Source organism: Salvia hispanica, chromosome 2 (genome assembly GCF_023119035.1).
Source record: "Salvia hispanica cultivar TCC Black 2014 chromosome 2, UniMelb_Shisp_WGS_1.0, whole genome shotgun sequence".
NCBI lineage: Eukaryota > Viridiplantae > Streptophyta > Magnoliopsida > Lamiales > Lamiaceae > Salvia > Salvia hispanica.
Window position 1 is genome coordinate 898,887 of NC_062966.1, and position 25,771 is coordinate 924,657.

The 25,771-nt window shown below is 33.8% G+C and overlaps 2 protein-coding genes and 1 long non-coding RNA gene across 7 annotated transcripts; all 3 read right to left on the bottom strand.

The window, feature by feature from the left end:
• Window positions 1-3,533: 3,533 nt before the first annotated feature.
• On the bottom strand, window positions 3,534-7,126 carry LOC125204471 (probable nucleoside diphosphate kinase 5). 2 transcript variants are annotated; one of them, XR_007173575.1, is made up of 7 exons: window positions 6,916-7,126; window positions 5,757-5,981; window positions 5,384-5,491; window positions 5,156-5,265; window positions 4,742-4,861; window positions 4,028-4,098; window positions 3,534-3,915 (listed from the first exon to the last, which is right to left on the bottom strand). XR_007173575.1 is itself a non-coding variant. In XM_048103135.1 (5 exons), the coding sequence occupies exons 1-5, from the start codon at window positions 6,990-6,992 to the stop codon at window positions 4,833-4,835; spliced, it is 549 nt and encodes a 182-aa protein (XP_047959092.1). In that variant the 5' UTR covers window positions 6,993-7,126; the 3' UTR covers window positions 4,488-4,832. The 2 variants fall into 2 exon arrangements, 1 of the variants encoding a protein (XP_047959092.1); XM_048103135.1 differs by lacking the exons at window positions 3,534-3,915; window positions 4,028-4,098 and having other exon boundaries at window positions 4,488-4,861.
• A 2,575-nt stretch (window positions 7,127-9,701) lies between these two features.
• On the bottom strand, window positions 9,702-11,208 carry LOC125208303. 4 transcript variants are annotated; one of them, XR_007174090.1, is made up of 4 exons: window positions 10,969-11,208; window positions 10,779-10,857; window positions 10,250-10,312; window positions 9,702-10,049 (listed from the first exon to the last, which is right to left on the bottom strand). It is a non-coding gene; the product is annotated as an uncharacterized LOC125208303 (long non-coding RNA). The 4 variants fall into 4 exon arrangements; XR_007174089.1 differs by having other exon boundaries at window positions 10,931-11,208; XR_007174087.1 differs by lacking the exon at window positions 10,250-10,312.
• A 2,311-nt stretch (window positions 11,209-13,519) lies between these two features.
• On the bottom strand, window positions 13,520-18,535 carry LOC125203458. The gene is made up of 13 exons (XM_048101804.1): window positions 17,980-18,535; window positions 17,089-17,244; window positions 16,362-16,574; window positions 16,191-16,280; window positions 15,987-16,103; window positions 15,574-15,843; window positions 15,108-15,267; window positions 14,914-14,991; window positions 14,735-14,835; window positions 14,474-14,644; window positions 14,313-14,387; window positions 14,089-14,196; window positions 13,520-14,013 (listed from the first exon to the last, which is right to left on the bottom strand). Exons 1-13 carry the CDS (start codon window positions 18,373-18,375, stop codon window positions 13,699-13,701), a joined length of 2,250 nt encoding a protein of 749 aa, XP_047957761.1. The 5' UTR covers window positions 18,376-18,535; the 3' UTR covers window positions 13,520-13,698.
• Window positions 18,536-25,771: the final 7,236 nt, after the last annotated feature.

Genomic DNA, 25,771 nt, shown 5'->3' on the forward strand with positions numbered 1-25,771 from the left:
TGTCTCGAATGCTGGGAGCCGGTGCAAAGCCACCTCTGCAAGCAAAGACTTTCTTGACAAGGAAGGATAATGACTTCTTCCCAATTGTCGTATTCTTCTTCTTCTTCTCACACACATCTTTACATCTGCCTAGAATGATCCTGATCGTCCGATCAATCTCATCCTCATCTTTGTCGTCTGAGTACGTGCTGAACCTGTTTGAGTTAGTCCTGTCCACTTCCAAGCTAGAAGGACAGTTGAGGAATCTGTCCAATGGGAGATCAGCCGGCTGATCCTCAGCAGCTGGCTTTCGCGTTAGGAGCTTCGTTAGCTCCTTCTGCAGCTTCCCCACTTCCTCAGCTGTGAATTCTGAGAGATCAGGAGATGAGCATTGCTCCTCTTGAGGGATTTGGCTGTCTTGGATCTCTTGCTTGCTCTCTCTTGGGGCTGTGTTGCCAAATGTCCCGATGGCGAGTAGGCCGTGGGGCCAGTCGTTGAACTCTTCCTTTGGAGGCTCCTTCTTTGTATGATCTGCCAAAGAAAATTGGTGTTAGTTTTGGTTAAAAATGTACTTCTATAAAGGAGTATGACATGTTTCACAATTGAATAAAAATTGAATCTTTAAATTGAAAATTCTACTTTTGCAATATGAATAAAAATTGGATCTTGAACACTAACTTGTAGTAGGAATTGAATTATGTCTCTTTTCTCCATGGAACTTGCTTTGCATCCAGTTCAAGAACTGCAAAGAAAGAACATATTTTGTCACATAACAAAATGAGGAAAATAGAGTCAAGATATATACTTAAATTGATCAATCTTTTACCTTCATTGTTCAAGAATGACTTTAGAGATGTGGGGTGAAGAGGTTTTGGTAGGGAAAAAAGAAGGTTTTGAATAAGCAGATCCTAGAAGCCAATGAAATTTGAGCTTTAGCACTAACAAATATGAAGCTGATTTTCTATTGGTTCAAGTTCCAAAATATATGTATAAAAAAGTCAATCTTGAATTCTTTTTGGCAAGAGAGGAGATCAAAGCTCAATGTCAAAATACTATGTTCAAGTCCCATGCAAAAACAACGTTATATATATGTGTATATATAACTAGATTATTAATATATTTTTTTGTTTTAAGAATATAGGATGTTTCTTTTGTGACAAAAGGCAACATAAACAGTCGTGGCACTTCTCTAATCCAAGAGATTAGTGCTAATCTTGAGGCAATTAAGTTAAAGATTAGTGTTTTAAAATCTCGAAACGTGAGACAAGGCCACCAATTTTACACGTCCTAATCTTGTGGAATTAAGCTCTTAATCACCACTAAATTACTAATAAAGCCTACAACTACAAATATCTCAACTAAGAAAGAATAAACAAGAGGAATATTCTCAGGTGTTGACTTCTTGATTGGGAGAAAATGTTTTGACTTGGTTCTTCTTATATGAACAATCATTTTGAGTTGGTTTCAAGTTGAAAACATCTCTTATGATAAAAAATTAGGAATCGTTTCAATCTTAGATAATGTAAAATCTCAAAAGTTACGAAAAGTTTTAATTTTCCTAATAAATTCATGAAGTTTTACTTTAAAATTAATTTGTGGCTGGACTCTTCCCTCAAATTTTGATCAATAACTTTACATATTTGTTAGCACTTGTAGGCTATAAAAAAAATAAAAAATCAAAGAATTATGTGGGATTAAAAATATATTTTTTCTCCAAGCCTAGTTGTAATAAAACTGTAGTAGGAATAGAACTAGAAGCTCCAAGAACATTACAAACTTCAAAAATGGAAAATACAGCCCATGGTTTGGGTTATTACTATTAATCTCTAGCTAATCCGAAGAGGCAGGTGAATTCATCAGAAATTGGTGTCTAAGAGTTCTTGGAAATTGAAAAATCACATCTTTTGGAGTTGAAGTATTAAAGAAATAAAAATGAAAAGGTCGAATGTTAAATTAAAAAATGCATTTATAATTCGTGATAAACCAATATATATGCAGCTAATTTTGACCAACTAAGATCACAAGAATCTGATATGTCTATATCAAAATCATCCTAAAACTTCTAAAAGTGATCTTATGCTTTGATGTAGGATATTTCATGTTCTCTCTCTTTCTATATTTCAAAAAATAATTTTTTTTTATTTCAAACGTTTTTCTTAAACTAAATGTGCTGTAGACTATATAAACGCAATATTTATACTATAATTACTAACTTTTATTTACCACTTTGTTATTGTTATTATTATTCATATAAAATAAAAAAATGGAAAAAAAATCAAGATTACTATTTTTAGAATATATTATGACTTATGTTAGGATATTAATTATGAAAGATATATTCAAAAATATGATTAATAAATCTTTAAAATTTCAATTGTTCTAAATATTTAATTTAGAGATGAGATATGATAAGTAGTGTAAAACATAAGAAGTGGGACACAAAATCTCCACGTGTCCCAATAGGTCGGGAAGAAGGACAAGTGTCATCAATATTAGCAAAAATTCTTAATCAATTCAAGTTAAATTTAATTAAAGCAAGTCTAATGTATTGGTTTTGGATTTACGATGAATACCTGTCTTGCTCTTGTGTGTGGTTTCACTCTTGCAGATCATTGGATTATTTCAACCCATTTAATAATAACATTACTAAATAACCTTGTTATTTCTTATTTACATGGCTATTCTTTAAGCCCTTAATCGCGTTGCTTAAATAAATAATCGTGCTCCTTAACTTTTGAGAATGCTTAATTTGATCTTTCTTTTCATCCCTTTAAAATATTGATAAATATTGTTTACATTTTACATATGATGAAATAACTATAGCACTGAATTTCCACAAATTAGTTGATAAATTAGTTTGAACTTTGAACCACCCTATAATTACAAACAATTACAAATAAATTTACCTATACTTATGTATGATTTGCAATCTACTAGTATTTAACAAGAACGAAGGATTATCTAGTGCACATGAAAAAGTAGCAGACGAGGGTGAATGAAGGGTTATCTAGTGCACATCAAAGATAGCGGACGGGGGTTCTCACCTGAGACGAACAAAGGTGGGGTCACGTAGGGTCGACCCACAAGTACTGACATATTCTATTAAATCCGGTCTTTCGAGCTGTCATCGACCCCACAAGTACTTACATATTCTATTAAATCAGGCCTTTCAAGCTGTCATCGACCCCATAAGTACTTACATATTCTATTAAATCCGGCTTTTCAAGCTGTCATCGACCCCACATCCAGCAGCTCTGACCCCACGAATTTCATTTTCCAGATCCAATCATAGTACAAAATTCATCCTAATTGCATACAACAATTAACAAGATTAACTAATATTCAAATGCTTCACATTGGCTGCTACATAATCTCTCTCTCTCTCTATCTCTCTCTCTCTCTCTCTCTCAATGCAAGTAAAACGTCATGCACACCGTCACCATCTCTAATTCAAACTTCCTTAAGCTTCTGTATAGAATTTGCAGATATCCCTCGAGATGCATGTAAAAAGAGAAGGGGAAAGGAAGGTTAAAGAAACCTCAAGAAATCACACCAATCAAGAAAGAAAAAATGATCCCATTATTTTATACGTTCCCTCTATAAACAAAGAAGAGGAAAAGAAGCCACAGCCATGTGAGAATGAGTACAACTAGCAAATGTCTAGAATTTGAGAAAATCCAACTCCCCATTGCCATAAGTTGTGGAATCGAAACTCGAAAAGTTGCCAAATATGGAATGTTTTGCTGTTTCAACACCTTAGCTTTGATTAAACAAAGGGTGCTGAATGATGTGGACTACTACCCTCCATAAAGTGGCTACTCTAATGCTAGTTGACTAACAGTGCAAATCTCATTGGATCTTGGATGCTAAATAATCTTTGATCACAAAAATGTACTTCTGCATCAACTTGGCCTGATTTGTGCTCACAAAGTTGTACTGCATAACATGTGGCAACAGTTCATTTCCCTTACGCGTATACAAGACTAATGTACCTAGACAGTATTCCGTAGATGAATGAAGCATGGCCGAATATGAGAGAGAGACTTACTTGGAAGGATATGGCCAAGCTACCATGGAAAGCCTCAGTGATTATATGTACATGGAAAGTAAGATCATCACCTGAATATGAAACAGAGGACAATACAAAATATATATACTACTATCAAAACTATATATATAATGACATTCTTACTAATAAAGCCTTGCCCGAGTCCAAATTAAAATGTTTTTAGTCCACACATAAAATGCTGAAACACAGATCAGGTTCAACCAAGAAGCTATCTCAAGTACATATTGAGTCCATTGTTTGAAAGCGGTCAACTACACGAACATGGTAACTGGTGTTTGGACAGAGAGATAAATGCTGAATGCAAACAGTTGATGTAAAAACCAGAAAATACATTTCAAGCCTGTATGCCAACCACACAACGATAAAATACTTTTCGAACGGAAAGAGGAGTGATGTTCTTGCATTTACTATCATAATTGGATACATGGTTTATAATATCTAGTAGATAAATTCCAGCCTTATCCACATGAATCACGGCTGGTCATTGTATTCGTTCAAGTAGTAATAGATTATCCATGCAACTATGCAAGTCAATAGTAATAGATTATCCATGCAACTATGCAAGTCAACAGTTCTTTAACATGGATTGATAATGTAACTCTCATATTTCCACCAATAAACACAAGGAGTAGAAAACAAGAAAAAATGGGACGGGTGATGAAAAGCCTAGGGCAAGGCACCTATGGATATTACCCAAACTAATCACAAGAGTTGGTCAATAATTGGTGAGTTCTATCAGCAAAGAGGCGCTGCCGATAGAAACTTGAATATGATTTCTCCAGTTTTATAACTCATCATGCGTTGGGACAAAACCTGCAGCCAGAAACACAAATACAGCTTTAGAGTTATATAGCTCAGAATTGCTGACAGACAGTCGTTATGTGGAAAATAGATGCATTTGCAGTCCTCATTTGTTGATACACGCTTATTAGATGTACTAGTACCGCATAGCAAAATGCATGATACACAATGAAAAACACGTTCTCACCATAAAAACCAACATAAAGCCGATGCAACGATAATTAATGCTAACGAACATCAAGATATTAGAATAAGGAGAGTATTCACACACACTGAAGATTGTATAAGATACAACATATGCTTCACCTGATTCAGACTTCTGAAAGAAAAAAGATATCTCTCTAGCAGCAGATAGTGGTGAATCTGAACCATGCACACAGTTTCTTTCTGAGTTGAGTCCACACAATGCTCGGACACTGCGTCAAAAGGAAATATAATGTAATAAACAGAAAATAGAAAATGGAAACAAGGAACGGAACATAATTCCTCATTGGACAATACAAAGCACTGTGATAAACTAGCAAAGCTACTAACCTGTCTGGATCAGTCACCTTAGCTTTCTTTGCATCTGTAGGTCCAATCAAAGCACGCCAATCAGCTATGGCATTTTCCTTTTCTATTACCATTATCCGCACTGGCCCACTGGTTAAAGATGACAGTTAAGAGGAGTCTCTGTCATAAGGAAAGATTGTAAAACTGATGAAAGTAATTATTTGTTCCTTGTTGTGGCATATTCCACAAACTCAGAAATATGTAAAATATTATGCCTGTTATTAAACTATATGAACCATTCTGTTTGTTTATCGGTCAGACCAGCTAATCTTGACAAGCAGTATTGATGTGTTTAGGATTTTAAACTGAATGCCTTTATCTCAAAATGAAGTCAGAAAAAAAAAAGATAGTTTACCTGGTCATGTACTGAACAAGGTTTGAGAAAAAACTCTTTGAAGCATGCTCAGCATAGAAACTTTTCACTGTATCCTCATCTAATTGGCGCTCAATCTCCTGCGTGATGCTGAAGCCAGAATCCAAGATAATTTCCTTTATAGCATCAACATATTTACCTTCAACTCCATCCGGTTTTATCATTGCCAGGGTCTTCTCTTTGAAGCCATCCACATCAGATGATGCTCTAGAGTCCAACATTTGAAGGTTTATAAACAGTCAAACGGAAATAGTTTTAACTAAAAAGAAACTTTAGACAAAGTAACATCCAGCCAAGTAAAAATGCTTCTATCAACAAAGCCTTTTTTTTTAATCATATGCACTACAACTATGGTAAGCCACAGATGATCCCCAAACATTTCAAGAGCAGTGCATACATTACCGTGCACTATATCTATCAACCTTTTGTGCACAACAAAGTGGATATGCATACATATAATACGGGCACTATGATGTCTCTTCCTTTACAGCTAAAACCTAATCTCATCCAAAAACTAAGCACGAAGAATGGAAGAAGCCCCGGGAGAAAAAAGCAATTAACAGAAGAGGCGCCAAACATTAGGATCTCCACCACCGCCACAGCCTGCTGCATAGTATGATTCCTTTTTTTCTTGAGATCAATATAATCAATATTCTGTGAGTGTTAATTGCTTAGCTGCTGGTCTTAAAAAGGCAAGAAAGTATGCCAAGGAAATTCAAATGCTAAATTGTAATCTACAAATAGGGGTTATACTATGCATTTCCCCGTTGCAATTCCACGAACAGCAATCTCCGTGTAATTTACATGATCAAAGGCCTCCATTGTTAGTGGAAAGACGATGTGAGGACTGAGGACCAATAATCATCATACATTTGTTATCCTTTCCGATTCAGCAAATCAGGAATCAAACAAACGCAGCTAGAACAGTAACGTCAAAAGCTAAAACAACAAAAATCTTCCATTCTCTAAGCCGTTTCACAAGTTCAATTCAGTTAATGAGCAATCTCACCCAATCCGAGCGATCGTATCAGATTCAACTCGTAATCAAAAACACCACCAGCAACATAAATCAACATTCACTAACCAGTAAAAATGTAAAATTAAATTCATAATAAAGCAATTTCAGCAGATGTTTGCTCACCTGCAAGTGAAAGCCAGAGCCAGAAGGCAGATGAGAACGCAATTGTTTGAGCAGAAAGCCGCAAAACGAATAGCCATAGAAACTTAAACCGAGATCACACGCAGCAAACTGCTTTTAGCAGCAAACACGAAATACTGATACGCGAGAGCGGGAAAAATCAAATGATTATCTTCCGATGGGGAGAGAAGGTAGAAAGAGAGAGTTCAGAGAATCAGTGATGACTGATGACTGACACCATACCGAGATTCCAGTGATGGGCTGAAAGCTCCATTTTGGGCCTTACCATTTGGGCCGTTTTCACCTTTGTTTGGGCCTTTAATAACTTTCTTGATCTCATACTATGATTACGTTGTGCTAACTAATTTATAGTAATAACTAATAATTTTTAATTCTATGTATTAAAATTATCGACATAAAAGTATAATTATATCAATACAATTTAAATATCAACACAAAGACATAAATTTATTAACACAAGAAAATTGATAAATTGATGTATTTGTATTGATATTTTTAACATACAAAATTGATATTAGTTATTAGTATATACTGTAACTTAGTTAGTATTTGATCGCACACCTCTCATCCTGAGATCCTAATACTTAATTTGAAGATTAACAATTACATACGTGATAACTAAAAACCCAAAGTATAAAAATGAAGAAATATATGGGATTATCTTCATTCAATAAAATTGAACATGAAATTAGGTGTGAACAAATAATTTAAATAATCGAATCAAACTAACCAATACTGTAACAGCCCGAATTTCTAGGGTACAATAAATACGGCGACTGCTACCAAGACGAACTTAAAAGCACTAAGAACATAGGCTAGGGTTTCATTTAAAGAGATTTGACCAAGGTATTAAACGAACTATCAAAGTAGTAAGTCAACGGTTTACTCAAGAAAATCAATGAAGGATGAATACCATAAACTATGATCTAAAGTCAAGGGTTTGACATAAATTCAACAAAACACATTATGTCTCGACCTTCTAATTCAAAAGGAATAAGTTCAAAACAACCAAATGATAATAATAAGTTTCATAATTCAGTGGAAGCAACCAAGAGAAAGTGAAGCCATGTATGAAGACACGACCACACTCGAAGCTCAAAATATCCATCTTATTTAATTAAATTTGCTCAACGCCCGCCAACGCTCGTCGCCGTTCAACCTGCACATAAGGAAAACACATGCAGGGCTGAGTATTTTGAAATACCCAGTGGACTCGTGCCAAAACATTTTAATACTTATGCCTCTCTTACCATAGTGAACTCGAGTTTTGCAGTTATCAAAAGAAAGATCATCGAGTATCACAAAAATATTTTCATAGACTGGCCAGTCAAACAAACTCCCCACTTTCTCAACAATCCATCAATCACAACATTTCCATAGTGCGACGAAAGTGTGGCCACACTTTTCGCCCACGAGACCGGCCGACTAGCAAGGACGGCTCCCGATCCCACCGTGTACACTAGCCTGGTAGGGTTTGCGGCCCTACTCAGACCCGAATTCGTTTATACATATCCACAGCCCTATAGCCCAATGGAGGGAACTCACAAACTAGGCATCAGGCGCACAACATCGTCAAAACAATCACAGGCATAGCATAACAGTTTAAACCACCCTTATCTCTCCACAATCATAAATTTGCACATAAAAGAGTTTAAGAATAAAGCCCACCTTGACTGCTTAGGTTTCAAGTATGATTCCCTCTTTTGTTATCCGGCTTCGCAACCAAAGTTTCACCTTTTAATCACATATGCACATATCATGTATTAGCTTCAACATCAACTCCTAAATCATGCATGTCCCAATGCTTCCCCTTTTTCCCACCGATCTTATTTACATTTATCATTCAAAACCAAGACATGTTCATCATATAGTTTATACACTCAACAAATTTTAGATCTATCATCGACTTATGTCACACATGAGCGTTATTCATACGTCACAAACACACACGCACGCACACACGCATGTATACACGCACACACACGCGCACAAACACGCACATGCACTTCCTATAAACCATTTATCCCACTTTCACTCAATCTAGATGCATGGGGGTTCAAGAATACCGATTAATCGGTTAGATGAAGAAAGATTAATATGTAGGTACCTTTTCTTGCCAAAACGAACGGTAGAAACAAAGTAGAGACTTGATTCTTCAACAATTCTTGAGACTCAAACTCTAATTCTTCTCAAAAGATGAAGAATTATTGGAGAAAAGTAGAAGGAAATTGAAAGAGAGTGGAGAGAGAGGAGTGGCATGTGATATGGGGTGGGGGGCGAAAATTTTGTGGTCTAGGGTTAGGTTTTGCCTCTTATTTATAGGGTTCAATAAAATCTTTAGGTAATTAAATAGAATATTTGGGAAGATTTGATTCTCCACAATTAAATAAAATAAATATTGTGAAGTAGAGAGGAAGAAAAAGTGGCGTGAATTAGGGTAGGAAAATAAGGAATTTTCGAAAATCTTGGCTATTTATTTAACCAAGATTTTGTTTGGTATATTTTTCGGAGTAGAATAGAATATCACGGAGCAAAATAAAATAATAATTTTTCCACCGAAAATTGGAAATAGGCGTGTTGTAACGACCCGCTAAGACGTTACGACTAGAAATAATAATAGTAGCTAATTATATATATATTTGCTTATTACTTTTTGTGTGATTACATTCGAGTTACGATAGATTGTCATCGTTGTTTGTTTTCAACATTAGGCAAATAAGTAAAGCACATAAATATATATATAAATATAATAAGTATAAACCAATGAATGAGATCCCGAAACCAAAATTTATAATGTCCGGTTCATCTAGCAAAGGTCCAACAAATATCTAATTTATACATCGAATGTTCCAAGAATGTGGGTGCATCATCGAGAAAAGCCACGAGTTTGAACCGGGATTCTCCTACACCAAATTAAACGATAAATGTACAAATCATAGTATGTTAAACCACTCCACATAAGCTTGTCGTAGCTGAAACGCCTCATCCCTGTACAAGTAATGATTATATGCTCAGAAGCAATTAATGAGCAGCAGAAGTAAATCAATGGCCCACATATCATCTCCTTTTCTTTTCTTAAAATTCCTCAGTAGGATTCAAACATGATGTGATCACCTCTGCAAAAAGAGAATATTTGATTGTCAGGAAATACAGTAGCAATTAATGCCTCCCACTTGTCTAGCAAGTGGCTTTGGCAGCACATATAAAAAGCAACATCTCTTTACATCATAACACTTTTAGAATAACTCACTTAGTTTCATATACAAGAAGTCAAGAGTAGTAAAGGGAAGTTTTCAGACAAGGAAAAGCTACGTACGAAGATAGATCAATTTAGTAAGCTTCTAACTCCTTCTTTGTCAGCAACTTTCATTATCATCACCTACTCAACAACAAAAACACTAACAATATATATATATATATATATACTCATACTACAAGGAAATCAAGAAGAAGACACTCTCTGCAGGAGTAAAAGCCCACCCAGTACTTTTCAAGGTACAAACTCAATAAAGACTCTATTGTAGTTTTCCTCAGTTATTTACATCACACATAGCATGTAGTAATAGAATTTAACAAAAGAGTAGGAAGCCTCTATGGTCCAACGAGACATCAATAACCTTAGAACTCCTTTTTTTTTCTTAGCCCACGTCTATCATGCATACATCTGGAAAACTAGAATTCTGCCTAAGTGCCACAGCAATACCAAGTAGAGCAATATCAACTAAGAGAAGTAGACATGATCCATCTGGAACTTCACAACATCTAAGATTCACCAAAATTTAGTAAACACAACCCCTAAAACCCTACCACCGAAATTAAATAGAAAGAGAAAAGAAGAAACTTACCTTAGGAGTTGAATCTGCTGAAATCCCGGCGACGACCCGAACCCCCCCTGGACGCATCGCTAATTCCACTCTTTTCACCCTGGAATTTTTTAAAATTTCAAAGCTTTGTCCCCAGATAAAATAAAATAAAATAAAAATGAAATCTTGAGAACCTATAAAAGTAATTAGGGGAAACAAGTAATTGGGTCACCCTTTTTTCGGAAATCAGCAGCAAATCTGGAAAGGGGTCGTCGCCGGCAGTGCATGTCGGCGATGACGGCGGGGAAACAGAGTGGAGAGTGAGACGAAATTCGAGAGAGAGATGAGGAAGGAGGGGGAGACGCCGTCGGGGTCGGCGGTGCGATGGTGGCGCCGGAGAGGTGACGGCAGACGGCGGCGCTGGAGCTAGGCGGCGACGGCGGCAGTAACAATGGGGAAGAGAGAGAGAGTGTGTTCTTTCTTAGATGAATGAGGGAGATGACGATGTGTGATGTATTATGAATGTAGGTTTCTGTATTTGGGCTCCTAATTTAATTAATTGGACTACACAAAATCTAAAATTTGAGCCCAACTGCTTGTAAATAAGTGATGCTGTAGAAAGTAATTAGGAATGACCCAAATTAGGATCTAATTATTTTTCTAAAATGAAATGGTTAAAGAAGATGGAATAATTAATTGCTTGTTATGATGTTGCATAAAATTTTGTAGCTGACTTATGGACTATCACCATAATCGGAGCCGGAATTTGCAAAAGAAATAATAATAAGTAACGTGAGTATTAGGAAACACTTAAGGAACAATAATACTGATCATTTTATATACATAATAGTAATCAAAATAAGATAATGATAATAGTAATACTAACAAGGATTTAGTTCGATATTCTCTATTAGATTAATTTTAGTAAAAACTAAATTAGTACCTTTCTATTGTGTTGTTTCCGAAAGGTTATCTCCGCAAGTAAGGTCGGAGTGAGAATCTCAAGTAAGGAAACTAAACGATCAAGGTGAGCTTTCTTATACTAAAAATACAAATTATATTTTGTGAAAACTCGAACACATGTTCGTGATTTTTGATATTGTCTTGCCATAAATGTTTTGTGTATGATGCCTATCTGTTGGCTAAGGCCAAGTGAATTATGAATGATGATATATAAGTCGAATTCGGGTCCCGGTGAGGGTGGTGTCCCCGCTCGGACTAGTGTACACGGGATACCTCTGCCGTGAACGGACGACAGAGAAGGTGACCGTGGAAGGTGGCCACCTTCCCGGCACAAGGATACCTCTGACCTGTTGGGCAGGGAAGGTGACCGTATGAGAACACCATCTCAGCGGCACAAGATGATCAGATATGGCAAAATACAGAAAGAAAATGGACTGCAGTCGAAAAATGATTTTTAGTAAGCTCAGGTCTTTTCAATAAAACCCCTGAGTGTTACTGTGATAATGGCTTGACAATATTTTAAATGTATATATGTATTTTTCGGCAATGTGTTCATTGAGTACCTTCGTACTCAGCCCTGCATATATTTCTAAATGTGCAGGTTGATCGTGGAGGGGTGAAGCAAGTGTTGTGGAGGGCAGGCTAGTAGCTATATAAGAATAAAACTCTCGGAGGTTCATGTCTCCACACATGAACCACGTTCTTTTGCTTCCGTTGTGCCATTAATAAGGCCTCGCTTATTTTTAAATTTCTAAACTCTGATAAGTCGAACTTGTAAGAACAGTCTCTCGAGTCCCCTTGATCGAGTATATTTTGATATAAGTAATTTCCTTTATTATTATAATTTGTGTGTCTCCTTATGTCTTGACCTTAATTTCCCCTAATTTCTATCCCCGCTTCTTATAATCCCTCCATAGTCACGATAAACCGGGTTATGCTATCCTTAGCTAACTGCGGTCGTGACACGTGTATATTGATTCCTCCATAAGGAATCAATTTTAAATATTAACTAAAATAAGATATGGCAAGATCTCCTTGAGGTATAGTAAGATTTGCTAAAATATTTATATTTATGTATGGAAGGAATCAAATAAGGGATCAATTAAACAAATAAAATAATTCCTTCTTCCCAAAATTTGGGGATTTTCGAAAATCACCCTAGGATAAACATGGGTGTCGATTTTCTCATGGAGGAATAGAAAATAATTGGGTTTTGGATTTAATTTGGATAAATATCCCAAGAAATAAATTAAATCCGGAAAAATAGGATTTCTCTCCAATAATATAAAGGGGTCGAAAATTTCAAATAAAAATGTGGTTATAGTATTTATGGATATATCCTAAAAATCTCGTCCACCCTTAAACAAATAATTCACCACATAATTTCACCTTTAATTCAAATATTCATAAGCCACGTCATATACTCAACGAGTTTGACTTTTCAACCCAAATCTCAATCCTAGACGCGACTTGGTCATAAGAACTCATGAAATAAATTCATTCATCTTTTAGTCAAGTCTCCTACGTCATCAATAAAATTTTACGGCTCTAAAGTTAGGGTTCGAAATTTGGGGATGTTACAAATACAGTGGAGTATTAAATTTGTTTTGGGTTTTGAATCAGATTTTTCATCAAATTCAAATTTTCGATTTAGTGGATGGTTTTTTTGATTGAAAATATTTGAAATTTAGAATTATATTTATTATATACAATAATTTAAGAAATTATTTCGGATTATTTTTTTATTTTCGAATTTTCTGAAATCCAAACACCACTAAATGCCGATTTTCCACTCTAACACAAATCAATACAATTTGAAGAGGGAAAACTGCTTTCTTTTTTTTTTTTTTTCTCATTGATTTCTCCACATAATCCAAAGTAAAACTAAAAATAGTACACTCTACAGTTTATTATTCTCTATTATAATTACATACAGCATTACTATAATTTAACAACACCAACACACCCTCCATGCATATTGCATCAACAAACTCCAACCTTAATCACCAGAACATATCTCACAGCACACATTGATGCACTCGAAGCACGCGAGAATCGTGCAGAGCTGAGTGAACGCGATCGCGCATTGGTCGTTCACCTTGTTGCAGCACTGCAAGAAACACATACAGCAGCAGCAATCACACCACTTGGCGCAAAGGTTCGTTGCAGCCTTGAGCATCATCTCTGAAGTTTCGTACAGCTTTGGCTCGGCTTGTTCAGGCGGTCTGTTTTCAGCTGTGGCCTCGAGGTTACCAAACCCGATCCCTAGGCTGCGAATGAATGTCGTCTTCTTTGCTCCAACATCGTCTCTTCTCTGAATTTTCGCTTACATAGGTCAGAAAACACATACTTCATATACGAACAGCATTGCAAGATTGAAGAAGGCTACCTCTTCGACTGCTTTTGTCATGGCAGCTAACATGCATTTGTCTGTTTCGACAACAGCTATGCTGGTGTACTCGGAAGGCACCCAGGTAAGCAGGCTCAGTTTTGTAGCCTGCAAGTATAGAACATTTCACAATTTTTTTAAAATTAGCACAAATTTGAGATAGAATGCCTAGAGTTATATTCAAAGCAGTAGTGATCTATCATTTCACTGAAATTGAAAAAAACCTTTTCCTCTAACTGTTTGTTTCCTGATAACCATGCACACGCGGTGAGTGAATCAACTTGCCTCCTCGCGATCACCTGTCGTTAGAGAAGAGATTGGTGGTTAAATATGATAATAACCAAGAAAGCCATCTGTATAGAGATGAGTATAGATGAAACCTTACTTTGTCGATAGGTACATCTTTTGCATTCTGCGCTTTTATAGTTATCTCAAACTTGCCTAAATCAGGTAAGGTGCCATAAACTTCAACGTTGTCAGGGAAGCTTCCGGTGTATCTTCCCCATATCAGTACTGGACTTCCAGTCGATAGGTCAGGAGTTTGAGCCGGATAAATCTGCAGTGGTAAAGAACAATTGGGATGAGTATATCAGAGGCCTAAATGTATACATGTAGTGTGTAGGGATAAGCGTGTATTTCGTCATACCTCAAGGGAGTCAAGATCTTTCAGAGAATCAACGCTTATATCTGCTACTACGACTGATGATGCATTGCTGATTAATCTTTCCAGCCGCGAGTTGACACATCCTGGCAAAGTGAACACGAGAAACTAAATAAGTACGAAAATAGTTACATTCACAAATAGTTATTGGAATTGAGACAAACCTATATCAAAAGCTGCATCATAGTGACCTCTTCCGATTTGTGCAAGCATTTGCAAGAAGTAATGATTGCAGTACAAACCTTGCAGCATAAACCAAACTTATCAGATCAAAGCTTTTGAAATAACTAAAAGAATTATATGGAGTTTAACGTAAAACTGAGAGGTGGTAACATATAGATGATAGCGAGCACCTCACCTATTCCAAACGTGCAGATTCGTGGAGTGATCAAGCCTCCTGCCTCCACGGGGTGACGTCTCATTCTATCACAAATCTCCTTTTCATCTTCTACAGCTCCATCGGTAACAAGGAAAACCAAGGGAAGCGAACCTCCAGCTTTTGAGAACATGTTGATTGCCTAACATAAAACCACAGAAAGTGATTAATGTGTAGATAAAAGAGAGACATAATTCATCACTTTGGTAACAACCATTACATTCGCTTGAATAACAATCATGTGTTTGTAATGTATGAAACCAAAATATGTATTAAGTTTATTCTATAAAGTAAAATGGCATAGATTGACACTGGCAAGTTACTTGAAACATCATCAACTCATTGGAATGTATAGATCGTATAGCAGAAAAAGTTTAAATACAAAAATCAAACAATGAAATACATAAGAATCATGGATGGATAGTTGGAAAAAATTCTTTTCAAATACCTGATTCAGAGGAGCTGCGATATTTGTGCCACCCTCAGCTATAAACTTCATCTCAATCCATTCAGAAGCTTTTCCAATCATCTCTTTAGTTGCTTGAACCATTGATGAAGAAAATAACAAAGAGCTTTCATTGAAAACTATGATGTTAAAAGTGTCCACCAGGTTAAGCTTGAAGAGCGCAGTTAAGAGAGCCGTTTTAACACAATCAAGCGGTCTTCCTTGCATGCTTGCACTTATGTCGACAAGAAACACCACTTCTTTTCTGAAAACCTGCATGAAAGAAATCCAGATACTATGATCAGGGGCACGAGACATCAGAGATGCCTTAACATATTTGTCAACTAGTTACATGAACATATATATATTTCAAGAAGCAAGTAGTAAACATATAATAGCTACTGATGATGGCTGACCTTATGACTCATGATTTTGCCAGGGTATAGATACAAACAAAACATCTCCCTCTCATCAAAATCATGCAGGGGTGGAGATTGCAAGAGCACCCCACCAACAATTTCATTTGAAGCAACCTGAGCGTTATCAAAAATAACAGGTTAATCACTCTGCCATGTCACCATATACGAAAGAAAGATAAAATGAACATTAAGACATCTTACATTGTAAGAAAAGTTGAAGTCGTCCCTGGACCAACATGCAACTTCCCTCTCAGTAGAAAATCCTATTTTCGAAGCTTCATGTTTTGTTTTCTATCATAAAAGAAACATTAAACTATCATCTTTTTGCTTTTGTTAAGATAATGAAGTTACGTATAGAAGCAATAATAATACCTTGATAGGATGACTAGTACTTTCAAAAAACACTTCAGTTCCAGTGCCAGAATTCACATTCACTAAAATATTTTCCTTTTTACTTGTGCTTTTCACCACTGGATTAACATAAGAAGGAAAAGTAAATGGCACATTCAGGGAAAATCGGCCATCTTGGTACATCAATTTCTGGGACCAACTGAATTTGACAGATAGAATAGTCCCTCCATCAATCTGAAAAATGAAAGCAATTGCAATATTTATCAACCTGCCTTACTTTGGTCTTGCAAATGTTAATATAACATTATGTGAAAAAATCATTTACGATATTAATTATAATCCTAATTACGGTTAATAATCTCATTAAAGTATGGTGTGACACCAACTTATGGCTAGACAAGTCAATATCCAAATCTAAACCCATCCAATGACACATATGCAATTACAAATACCAACAATGTCATAGAAATTCTATGTATTATATAATTATTGTGTCATCTACAAGCGAGACACGTTGCACCCCCTAATAAAGAATTGGGTATTTCGTATAAAAACATTGGGACCAATGTCTTGGATCCAACTTGTTTATTTTAAATAGAATAGTGTGATTTTCAGTCACAGCGCATATGCCCAACCAAGTGGTAGAATATCTATGATTTATATTCGCAAATAACGTGAATTTGACTATATAAGGTGACAGACTGTAATATAAAAAAGTATAGGATGAAAATTTAATTTTCAAAGATACCTTGGGAACTTTAAATGTGTAGAGGTGGCCTTTAATCAAGTATCCATCTTTACTGCTGGCTGTTTTGGCTGCATCTGCTGCAGCATCTTCCGTTGGGATCAGCTCTCTACTGAATGACTTGAAAGGGCTCTCAACTTCTACACCTAGAACTGAACCCTGTTAGCCAAATAATTCTTAATGAAGAGCCAAAACATCAAAACCACTATTGCAAAAATAAATAAATAAATTCCTTACATTTTCCAATAATATATTCCACATGAAAAATTAAAAAATAAAATACTCTAATTTATTCAAAAGTTTAGATTTTTTATGCTAGACTGGCACATTAACACAAACTACAGTCCAAAGACAAGAGCCAAAATGCAATTTTCTAATGTATATTGCATATTCTGATTTGGAATATTACTTTTGTTCATTTGCCGAAAAAAATCACTAATTTCCTCAAATATTAGAAAGCTATATTTTATGTATTTGCAATTGAACCCACAAATGCCAAACCTTCTAAGTTACCTACCTGATTTATTTATCCATGTTAAACCACTTAAAACCTTTTATCCATGTTATCAAAATAGATGACAACTTTTTCTAGAAAACTAGGATTTATATAAATTTTAATTCTAAAAATACCAATGGTAAAATTTAAATATATGGAGTATTTTATTTTACAAAATTGAAATCTAAAAAATATATAAAGCTTTTAATTTCTGATTTTCCGATTTTTATAGTGGATGTAGATTTCACAAGCGAAAGAAAACAACAGAAAACGACAATGCCAGACATGTTTTTTGTTTTCAATTTTAAAAGTCAAAATATTTTCAAAAAAAAAGGAAAATAACAAAAATGCACACACATGCTTTCCACACCTTGTTAAAAATCAATCACACGATATACCTGCTCGCCGATCGGCACAGCAATGCGGCAGCTGCAGCTCCTACTCGCGGAGACGCAGTCCAGCCTCCACGCGCCGCTGACCGTCACGAACGCCGTATCCAAGCAGCAATCGACCTCCAGCGACACGCGGTGCATGCGCATCGGAATCAGCACCGGCGGATCGCACCGGCCGTAGACGTACGGCTGGTAGCTCGGAACGTCGGGATTATCCACCATCGACGGGTCGTTGATCTCGGCGTACACCATCGGCGCCGTCGGCAGGAAGCTCTCCGCCTCCGCCGTCATCGAGAGCTGCCGCGGCGGCGCCGACGCGGCCGTCGATTTGTCCTTGCCGTAGTAGATTCGCTTTGATAGCTTCAGCCCGAGCTCCACCGCTCTGGAGAAGTCTTCCGCCATTCCTGGATTGGTGGAAGCGGAATTGCCGGAGTTTGATCGGAGAGGCGGCGGCGATTGGAGGAAGCGATTGACGGTGAAGAATTTTGGGGATTAGTGAGGTTTGGGTTGGGATTGAATTGGAGGAGTGAAATGAACTGAGCTTTCATTTACGTGTAAAGATTGAGTATTTAATAAATTTAATTGCTTAATTTAATTATGGTGTTTTCGATTTTGGATTTATTGCTTGTGAGGACTTGGAGATACAAATATTTTCATATTAGCCCCAATAGTTCCATAACTTTCATATTTATTATTTACGACACCTGGAGTCACGATTTTCTATCTTTTGTATATTCATCAATAGAAGTCTCATTTCACTGTTTCAAATTCACATTTATTTATAGTGCAAGAAAAAAATGAGACTTTTATTTATAAACAACCGAGTAATACTATGTAACATACTTCCTTCGTCCCATAAAAGATTACACTTTTTCCTTTTTAGTTTGTCCCACAAAAAATGTCATATTTCCCTTTTTGCAAAAAGTTCTCTCTCACATGAATATAAAAATTATATTTTCTCTCTGTATTTAACACACAAAACAAAGCCTCCTAAAATCTTTTGACGTCCCGCAAGTGTGACATCTTTTATAGGCCGGAAGGAGTAGTAAATAAAGGGTTTTAACTTTAAAGTAATTTCAATATCTTTTTGGAAACTCTTCTTGAGATTAGGTGTGTGAAGGTTGGTTTAATAGTGGGATTAAGTTTCTAAATTTGTATGATTTGAGATTTTGTAATTTTATAAGATTGATTGAAGTTGAATTGATAATTGGTAGGTACTACCATAAGTATTGATAATGAATATTTTTAATACAGAAATTGATAAATTCTGAGAAAATGTAATGTTGGTTTTAAATTTTAATAGTGACAATAAATGTATTGTGAGTTGAGAAAAAAAGGGATAATCCATTATAAATGTTCAAAGCGATAAAATCAAGGTTGGCTTCGGTGAGCTGTTACAATGAAATATTAATCCATATTTAATAACTGCTTATTTATGAGAGATTTTGCTTAATTGCTTAATAGTACTATATAACGTAAATACATCTAAGCAAGATCATTTATTGCGTGGTAATTAATTACTATTAGTCTAATTATATATAGCTACATTAATATGACTATGTTATTATTCCATCACCAATATGACACGACTAAATATACTTATTTTTTTTAACTTAGTTAGAGATATATATGGTTTTCCTATATGAAGGTATTAATCTAGCAAAAGTCAACATAACAACGACTACATTGTACCTACTCATCACTTAAAGCACAATTTTTTATTTCTAATAGTCATAATCATAGCTTATAAAAATATATAGATAATTAAACCGAATGGTCAAGCTCATTTAGTTATTGGGCCTCCATTTCATTTTCATTATGATTATGATGGTAACTTTTTTTTATGACATTTAATTAGTCAATTTGAAAGAAAAGAATAGTTAAGATCAAACACGAGATATATTACTAAGTACTATAGTCTATAGATATTTAGTCTTGAAAATAACTTTCAATTGTTGTACTACAACCATTTCTACAAGTATAAAAAATAATGGTAAGATTTTTATCTAATTAAGACATGTAATCTATTCTATGGTTGGCCACGTGGTACTTCTAGTGAGATCGATGTGACTAATTTTGTCCCATTCGAATTGTAAATATTCCCAATAAATATACTGATTAAACTACTTTAATGAGACATAATATAAAATCTATGATAGTGTTAATCAAATAATGAAAATGGAGAATAATTACTAGCCCAAGTTTCAATATTATACTCCATAAGGGTAATTGCGAAAACCATATTTGATGGAACAAAGTTAAGCATGTTTTGTTCAATTTCAAAGTTTAAGTAAAGCATAAGTTCTTTGCTTTATTAGTGGGGTTGAGATTTGAATAGTTAATAATAGTTTTTGTCCGCCATTAATTTAATCAATCATATATAGGAGTACATATTTTTATTGCAATTTGTAATTTCATGTGTCCAATCACACATTGATCCCAATTATTATCCACTAAAGCTTGTCTGATCATGTGTCCTTAAACAGTATAATTTCATAGATTTAATGATATGGATTTAATTTTTTTAAATGAGGCAATAAATTAAAAGCATTGATTTAATTGTAATTTTAAAAAGAGATTACTAATTATACACAAAACTAATCATATTCGCGTGACGTGCATACAATTAGTACCATAGTCTTTTGGTCATTACTTACAGTCTTACATGAATAGTATCTATAAAACTAAAGATTATAAATATGTCACGTTACAATAAATTAAATAAAACTGAATTTCTGGCCGGTTGTGCCGTGAGTACTATTCAATGGCCCATTTAATTGTTTAATAATTGAAAATATAAATATTTGGCAGCTTTAAAAAGTATGACGTTCAACCAACTTACCAACACATTGTTTCAATAAATCGGCGCTATATGCAACTCCTAGAACAAATAAGAATTTATCAAAATACACATATATAGAAGCACTTATAAATAATTAACACTAAATTACAAAAAATTGTACAAATTGCCACTAATTCAATGTGGCTTATGTTCTTCTAGTATTAAAAATCATTTTACACAAAACTAAGGTATTATTAGGAGTAATAAAAAGTGAGATGCCATTAAAAAATAATGATGTTGTGAGAGATGATTTATTTATTTTTTGGTAAAGAAAAACAGGCAAAGCCTTAGCGTGAGATGTTTTTAATACTATGAGATTTCGCACATCTTATTGCAAAATGCAAAACTATCATTTTTAGGTAATATATAGAGGTAACTTTTAGTTTATTTTATGAAATATACAGATGTTGTTTTAGGACATTTAGGTCGTCCTTTATAAAATGAACTATAAAATGAGTAATAAATAGTAGGAAGGGTGATCAATTGCTAACTTATTATTTAATTGCTAACCACAACAAATTTAAGGTCATAGGAATTTAGAAAACGTGTGGTCTTCAATTTGCCACGTGTAATTTTCGCTTTTATTAATAAAATCAAAAAAGATAAAAAAAATAACTCCAAATTAGGATTTTGGATGAAAATGTCAATATAGTGTTTTGAAAATATCAACACAATGCTTTGAGAATGTCAACACAATGCTTTAAGAATGTTAACACATTGTTTATATTGACATTCTACATGTATTATATTGACATATTTTATATAGTATGTTTGACATTTCTGCTTGTACGAAAAAAATTAAAAAATTTTGAATTTTTTTTCAAATTTTGACGTCGGAACATATGCATGTAGGATATTGTTGGAATCCTTATGAAATTATCTTTAATTTGGTATATGTTATATGAATTTAAAGTTTTGGGATTTCTTTTAAAAGTTAGTTATAGCTAAACATGTAGTTAATTGACATTAATACCCCTATTGATATTTTTTGGAATTAATCATATGCCTTATTTTTTCGTTGATCGTATTGACATTTAGGGATTAATGATTTTAGCCCTTAATTTGAATACCTAATGACTATTATTATAATTAAGTTATGAGTTAGCACACTCCCTCGAATAATGGTATCTTTAAATTACTTATGTAGTTATGTGGGTTTGATTATGTGTTTTATAATAAGATTGAGTCACTGACCATATAATATACTCCTATCGTTCTGTTTGAGAATATTATTTCACAAACATAATATACATATCAAATTTAATCCAAAAATTAAACAAATTACAAATAAAAAGTCACTTCAAAAATCAGTCAATCGAAGGGAGTCAATTAATTGGGCCTTTGGACCATACCGCCGTACGACGAAGTTGATGTATTTGTGGTTATTTGAGACACCAAATCTTATATAGGATATGGTTATGATAAAAAACAGCCTTTATTTAAATATCAATAATTTAATAGGAGTATATTTTTAAATCAAATTAGATTGAGTGGACATGGTTATTTATTTAAAAGTATTCAAATTTATTAGTGATATTTTATTCTACATAAATTAGAGTTGATATGTGCATATTATCGAAGTTGTTTTGGCCAAATAAAATCAAAAGTCGAATTTGAGGACAATTCTAACTGCAAAAATCAAAACAAAGTTGCCATACTATCTAAAAATGGCGTTGTTTGGCCAATTTAACCTAAACTCATGCATGCCTATTAATACAATCATCATTGATCAAAATTCATAAATGATTTGATGTTTAATATATTCTTTTTCAAAATGTATCATTCACATTTATGGAATAACTAGTGGGCGAGAGTAAGCAAGCTACCTCGATTGGATCCCACTTTAGCTTCAAGACGCTTACCAATCGAAACGTTTTTTTTTTTTTTTGACGAGACGAAGAGATATCAAAAGTGAGAATGTTGACACATGTATCAGAAAATTTTATGAGGAACACGATCACCACTTATTGATGATTTTCTACACACTAGTACATAAACATTATTGTGACTCAAACTCTCAATAAATGTGTTATCAATTAAAATTGTTTTTCATCTTATGGTTTAATACAAGCTCATCTCAAAATGATACGACATGACACAACACTAATACAATTGTTTTTTTAGCACTAATAGCATTGGTCAACAATAGGGAAACAATAGGTAAACAATAGGGAAAGTGTGCCCACTTCTTTATCTGATTGAAATTGACTATTGCTAACATTATTGCATGGAAACATAAAATTTGTGATATGTGGCGGCCGTTCATTGGCCCATATTAATTTTTCACTTAAACATGTATGGTCCACCTGGACCGCTTTTAATTAATACTAATAATGGTTAGGTGATATTTAGGGTACATGCATGTGGGGTAGGCACCACTGTTTAATTTGGCTAAAGCATATGCAATTAGATTTTTTTTATGTAAAACTAAACTAGTGAGTATAAATTCAATAAGTAGTCGAATAAAGATATGTAACAAAAATATTAATAATAGCCCATAATAAAGGCAAACAAATAACTCTACAAATTCTAAGCAGGTTGAAAAAAGTCAACAACGCTAAAGCAAGAAACAAAGCAAAATCACAAAAAGATATTAAGAAAGGACACACTTACCCGTCACCATGTTAGTCTTTCTCCTTGGCAATGACAGACGATTGAAAAGTTAGGTCATATATCAAATTTAGTAAAACGATACTCCTTTTAAAGACGGCTGTGATAATATTAATCGATTTATATGTGAGTAGATAATTGAAGCGTAATCATCCATTTTTACTATAATAAATAGAAAGAGATTATACAAATAATGAATTTTAAATAAAAAACCATTAATGTAGTATTATATGAGTACTGAAATTTACAAAAACACGCCTAAATATATCAATGCATTGATTGACACTATTAACGGGTTATTTGCGGAATTGCGGTGACAAATTTTGACTGATAAATAATTTTTGTCATGTTCTACAAAGGAGCATTATTTTATATAGATACGATAAAAAAAAGATTTAGGTACCATTTCAGTATTAATTTGTGAAGCAAAATAAAAGTTTCTGTCATACAAAGGAACATGGGAATTATATGGAGAAACTCTAATAAAAGTGTTTTTGTTTTACTATCAATTTTTAGTATTATAATAATAATAATTAAATATAACTATAACTATAGTTATATTTAAGTATATTTGAATGATATTAAAAATAAAAATTAATATTAATATTGATTAATTATAATAGTATAAAGAATTAGGAGAACGAGAGAAGATATTATAATATCACTTTTGGTACTAATTTTATGTTTGCCCAAAATATCCTCTATGATATAAATGAGAAAATATATTTGTTTAAAGGCTATTTTGGGAAGAAAATTGCATCAGGTACAAAAACTGTGATTTATAAGTACCAAAAACGATATAAAATACATATCAGGTACCATTTATGTAATTCACTTTTATTATTATATTATTTTCTGAGCATCTCTTGTGTCATTGTAAATTAAAAAGCCAAGATCGTAGGCGAATCTACGTAGGTCCAAATTAAATTAAGGACGAGCTATTTTTTTTTCTTCCGATATTTTGGAGTTTATTTCAAATTATAAATAATATACGATGATACTATATGAGTAATGCAATAGGCACTTATAAGTTTCTGAAATGAAAAAAATTAAATTAAAAATTGAAAACAAATTTGATGTACAACCAATTCTTGGCTGATTGTAAAAAGAAAATCGAGCGAATACTTTTTAGTTAATTTCGACTAGAAAAAGAAGCTTTTTAGCGTTTAATTATGAAATGATAAAGATTATTTAAAATTTTACCTATGTATGATCTAGAATGACTAATATGATGACTCACGAAGTCAAACTAATATTCTATTGTTCCTATTAAAAAATGGTTACAACTGAGAAATTAATATTTTCAACGATTGGCTGATGGGGAATGATTTAATTAATTTATCTTCAATAATTAAATTATCTAATGATATTGACCACAGTCTACAATAATTACAGCGGCTCACCCTCCTAAAACAAGGTGTCCATTTTATTGTAGTTTTAGTTTCAAGGTGTCAAAATTGTACTTAATGAGTGTGCAGCCAAAAAGATGAAAATAGTAAATAAATTAAAAGGAATAAAATTGTAAAAACAAAATTAATAGTAAAAAGATTTGTGAGAACGAAGATTTTGTGGCTCTATGTTTGCATATAGTTTACATGATAGAATTGTGGGGAAATAAACTTTTCCCCAGTCGTCCCACATAATTTTACGTAGTTTGACTTGGCACGGATTTTAAGAAATGTAATAGAAAGTGAGTTGAAAAAGTTGGTGGGACGTGTGTCCTACTTTTAAAGTATTGATTTTATAATAAAATGTGAGTATGAATGAGTTAGTGGAATATGAGGTCCACTACCAAAAATAGTAAAAATGAAATGGATAAAATTATGTGGGACGAACTAAAATGAAATACTGAGTAAAATTATGTGGGACAGAGGGAAGGGAGTACTAATGATCTCACAAAATTTGATTGATTTATGGAAATTTATTCATTACGCACAAATAAGGAGAATAATAAATCAAACTGGAAAATGACTTCAGCCCATAAAAATCAAGCCCATATTAGCCCAATAAGTATGGTAAATATTATATTTTCAGTCCAATAAAAAGCCTTGTGTATGTGAAATAGCATCATGTTTGTATTACTAAGCCCATTCAATACAAAAGATATTAGTATAGGTTATTTTTGTAAAACACACTCATAATTTGAATCCAGCTGTGGTATGTCAACCCTTTTATTCATATAGTATTAATTGGTAAATTGACGAGTGAAACAAAAATGCCAATTTTAGGCATAAAATATGTAGCTCGGAAAAATTGACTCTTTAACTAACACAAAGTGATAAGATTACAAACCAGTTGAATGTAATAAATTGACATGAAAACTACACAATCTCACCCTTCTCTTAC